The 4746-nt window shown below is 40.9% G+C and overlaps 1 protein-coding gene across 1 annotated transcript; it reads left to right on the plus strand.

The window, feature by feature from the left end:
• Window positions 1-190: 190 nt before the first annotated feature.
• On the plus strand, window positions 191-4088 carry LOC311064770 (alpha-aspartyl dipeptidase). The gene is made up of 9 exons (XM_084084708.1): window positions 191-606; window positions 976-1069; window positions 1567-1655; window positions 1961-2035; window positions 2428-2507; window positions 2944-3117; window positions 3435-3494; window positions 3759-3841; window positions 3929-4088. Exons 2-9 carry the CDS (start codon window positions 978-980, stop codon window positions 3993-3995), a joined length of 720 nt encoding a protein of 239 aa, XP_083940834.1. The 5' UTR covers window positions 191-606; window positions 976-977; the 3' UTR covers window positions 3996-4088.
• Window positions 4089-4746: the final 658 nt, after the last annotated feature.

The raw sequence follows: 4746 nt of genomic DNA on the forward strand, positions 1-4746 counted from the left end.
TTTCAAATAGCCAATGTGTTTAAAGTGTGAGGGGCTCGCTTCTTTTGGGCTTGTTTTCCTAGATCTGGTTGCTTATTTATTTCACAACATCTGGCAACACTGCATGTGATCTATCAGCTGGCGAGGCAGCGGAAGAAGCGGAACTCTTTTGTTGTGGAACTGAACCCTCATTTTTTAACTCTATGAACTGAACCGATATATACTTTGGGGTGAAATGCACCCATATACTTTAACTCTATGAACTGAACTTTTTGCAAATAATTGCCAACTGCCAAGCTTCTACTACACCTCAATGGTGCAGAAGCACAACCATTCTTATGTCTTCCTTTATTTAGATCATTGCACGCTTATGTACTGATGTATGAAGAATGTTTAATAATAATACTATAACCTAAACGTCCAGGGGCTCAAAACATCGGTTTAAAGTAGTGATATAAATGACCATTTATCTGTAGAGGGCGCTGTGGCGTAAATACAATAATTTCCATCTGGCGGAGATATTTTATTTTCTGCTCAAAAGGTGTATTATACAGAGAAGGTGGGGTCCTGAGACGTTTCCCACTCTGGAGCATAGACTTTCAACAACACAAAACTGCCGTTGTTTCGGTGAGTAGCGAAATAGTTTTGTTTATTTTTTACCAAAGACGGAGACCTCGCACGGCATTGGAATTGTCTGTCTATGAGCAGAGCAGCGCGCCTGGCAGAGCGTTAGAGAGAACTCACTAACGCTCTGGACCAGAGCTAGGTTCAAAGATGCCGACAGTTTTTACAGTTTTATGGAAAGATTTCGTAATCAGCAGATCATATCTCTGTCTCAAAGTCTTCTGGATGACCTTTGAACAGTGAACCCTGACCACTGGACTCTCTCTCTTCTGCCTGCCAGGCGAAGAAGTGAAAACTTAGCTGGCTGGCACTTTCCACTTTCCCTAAGTTGTCTTTACTTTAATACTTTGTCTTTGTCTCCTTTTGTGTCAGAAATGAGAAGACTTCTGCTGGTGTCCAACTCCACTCTGCATGGCAGCGGCTATCTGGACCACTGCCAGCAGAACATCAAAGACTTCTTTGGGAAGTAAGTAAGGTCCAAAAATAATGATGATGAACTTGATTTCTTTTGTTGCACCATAATGTAATGGTATTACATTATGTGCTACAAAATAAATGAATTTGAGATACATTATGAGATGCATTATGCATCTCAAATAAAATGACATTAAGCAAACTAGAAGGGAAAAAAGGGCCACGTACAGTACTTACTGCAGCATATACACAAAATATGAGTAGCCTGTATTGACAATCTGAAGAAGTCTTTGAATGAAACACGATTTAGCACACATGGAATCTAAGCTGAACAATCTGTGGCACTTTCAGTGACTTCTGTCTGCTGGTATTTATTGCATTATATTCTGTTGAACTAGCCAAGTCTGACTTAAAAGTCAGACTCGATAAAATACATATGATAGTCTTGATCCAAGGCTACTGTTGAATAGAGACTGAGTTTTTTGTGTGTGTGTGTGTGTGTTTGTGTGTCATTTATTCTATTGTCCTGTGTGTGTGACTGTGTTTCAGGGATGTGAAGCGGGTGCTGTTTGTTCCATATGCACTTACTGACAGAGACAACTACGCCAAGACAGCCAGGAGCAAATTTCATTCTCTGGGTGGGCAGTACTACTTGGGTTGTACAATGGACCACAAGCCCTTGGGGCTTTTTTGTGTTATCCTTTTAGCATAACTTTTGACTGTACTACCTGCACGGTTAATAATCTTGTTAATAACGTATTCAATCAATCAATCAAACTTGTGTGGTATAGGCCTACTGTATGGTCATTAGTATTACATATCAAACCAATCAGATTGCGTGATTTGATCAGTCCATTCTTAAAGTCTTTGTTTTAACAGTGTTTATAACTCATTGATACTATGATATGTTTATGCCATCATATGTATTGCTGCATGTGTCCAGGCTATGAGCTGGACAGCATCCATGAGGCTTCAGACCCAGTGGAAGCAGTCAGGAAGGCCCAGGGGATCTTCATAGGTGAGACGAGCGACCAAGACAGACAGCCCAGGGACATTAGTGCACAGTAAATCATCAGCGTTAACCCGCGTTAATAAAGACCTGAGGCCGATTCTACAAAAGCCTTCTAAATCAGTAGTTCTCATTTTTTTTTGTGCCAAGGACCCCCAGATTGATATGTATTTGGCCGCAGACCCACATCTGAAAATGATTTGTGCCCCCAGAAGAGAAGATTTGTGTTAAAAAATTCAAAATGATTCAAGATTTTTCAAAAATATTCAGAAATATCAGATGTACAAGCTCGAGCATGTATAGCTTCAATTTTTTGGTATAATTTAAATATTTCTAATATGCGCTGCATACAATTTAATGTGCTGTGTGAATTCTCTTTATTATTTATTATTATATTAAAGGTGGAGGCAACACCTTCCGTCTGCTCAAGTGTCTCTATGACAACAAGGTGGTGGCAGAGATCAGGAAGAGAGTCCTGGAGGTGACACACACACACACACACACACACACACACACACACACACACACACACACACACACACACGCACACCTTTCAATTTGAACCTTGAAAATGTAGAATGATGGGGCTATTTAGTTAACAGTTATATGAACTCTATCCGGTGTGGTATTTAGTACAGCAGTGTTCTCAAAGTTTTCATAATGTCAGAAACCCTGCCAAGGATTTCTTTTTAACCCATTAAGACCTGAGGCTTCAACATTTTTCAACATTCAAAGTAACACTTAAAAAAAAAAAAAAAAATGTTTGATTTTTGAATTGCCATCGCTAAAATCTAAAATGACAGATGCTTTCCCCGTTTTTAATGGAGAAAAATAACAAAATCCACCAAAGGTGTGAATTTAAAGATTGGGGGACAAATAGCACCCTGCTGCATTTAACACCTTTCTGCTGTGTGTAGGATGGCATTCCCTACATGGGTTCCAGTGCTGGTACCAACGTGGCAACCGTCAGCATCAACACCACCAACGACATGCCCATCGTCCACCCCCCCACCTTCTCTGCCATCGGCCTGATCCCCTTCAACATAAACCCCCACTACTTAGACACTGATCCCAACAGCAGGCACATGGGGGTAAGAAAAGTACTATATCCACTGTGCCAGTGTTTCCCAAACATAGGCTGGGTCGCGGACCAGCTTTTATGGATCGCAAGGAAATATTTCCCACACACTAACATTTTCATACCTTTTTAATAATATTGAAAATAGCTGATCAGCTACTATTTTCTCTGACTATATGCCCCAAAATAGGGATGCTAGGGTTCATGTGGTTACATTTAATAATCATCCACAATGAACTGAAATTCACATCGACAAAATGACAGTGTGCCTTTAACAGTTTGTATGAACACTGAGTCGTACCTTGATGTAACTTTTTTTCTCACCTCCAGGAGACGAGGGAGCAGAGAATCGTCCAGTACCATGAAGAACCTGACACGCCATGTGTTCTGGTGAGAGACGCATTGTGTAAAACATGTTCTATGTGGACAATTTACAATTTAGGCATTTAGTAGACACTCTCAACCGGAGCGACTTTACCTGTCAGCGCCCCAATACTCCGCACTGACAGGTAAACGTAGTGACAAATGTCACCCTCCCCCAAACATGGGCCAATTGTGTTTGTATATAGATGCTCGACAAAGCCGTATGTACCGTGGTGGATTCAAACCCCTAGACTCTGGATTATAGCTTTAATGATGAAATAATGTTTTCAGGGTCTAAGAGAGGGTGGCCTGCTTCTGGTGGAGGCAAACAAGGCAACACTACAGGGAACCACCAAGGCTAGGCTCTTCATCAGGTACTAACCTCACATCCACATCAGAGCATTCTCTCTCCATTCAAAGTCCATATTCATCACATCCTCCTGTAAAACATCCTTTTTCAGGGGAAAGCCAACTGTTGAATACGACAGTGGGAGTGACCTCAGCTTCCTGCTGAAAGATGGACACTGACCGATCGGATGAAACCAGGAGTGCTGAGTACTCGACAAATCACAAGCCAGTAGTAACCTGGCTGTAGGGACAGGATACTGTTATGGATGGGATATTTTATTCATCAAGGAATAAAAAAGAATTGCTACAAAATCCACATCTTGACAATCTTTTGTGCTGTCGACATCTTTATTATCTTAGTTTGTTGCTTACACATGATGAGCCAGATTTTGTGCAGACTATAAAGTCAGTAAAGCGAAAATAGACGATCTACAAGCTCACGATGTCCAAACATCCTGATGCTTGACAGATCTACACAGAAGATGAATGTAATATTCTACTTGGTAGAATAGAAAACAAGCAGTAGAATGAATCCCCAAAGTTGTGTTCCAGGTTAACTGTAGCATTGCTGGTTTTGAAGTTACCAGGAATAGAAAACCAGCAGTACCGGGGGCCTATTTCACGAAAGCAGAATTAGGATTTAAACCTGGATTTAACACCTATCCTGGCTTAATTTAGCCAGGATTAGCGATGAATCGGTTTCATGAAAGCTGAATTATTTTGCCAGATTAGTTTAGCCAGAGCACCCTGGATACGTTTATCCATGACTCGATTTCACGAAAGAAAATTTACCAAGGACATAATATAAAACACTAATTTACAATATACATTGAGTAGAGCTTGTCTTTCCTTGACCACTGAGGGATCAGACAGCTACCATCAGACTCTTGCTGTCCAGAAGCATCTGATGCTTCCGTGGGTGTAGGTGAAG

Source organism: Gymnoscopelus microlampas, assembly GCF_963454915.1.
Source record: "Gymnoscopelus microlampas genome assembly, chromosome: 17".
Classification (NCBI taxonomy): domain Eukaryota; kingdom Metazoa; phylum Chordata; class Actinopteri; order Myctophiformes; family Myctophidae; genus Gymnoscopelus; species Gymnoscopelus microlampas.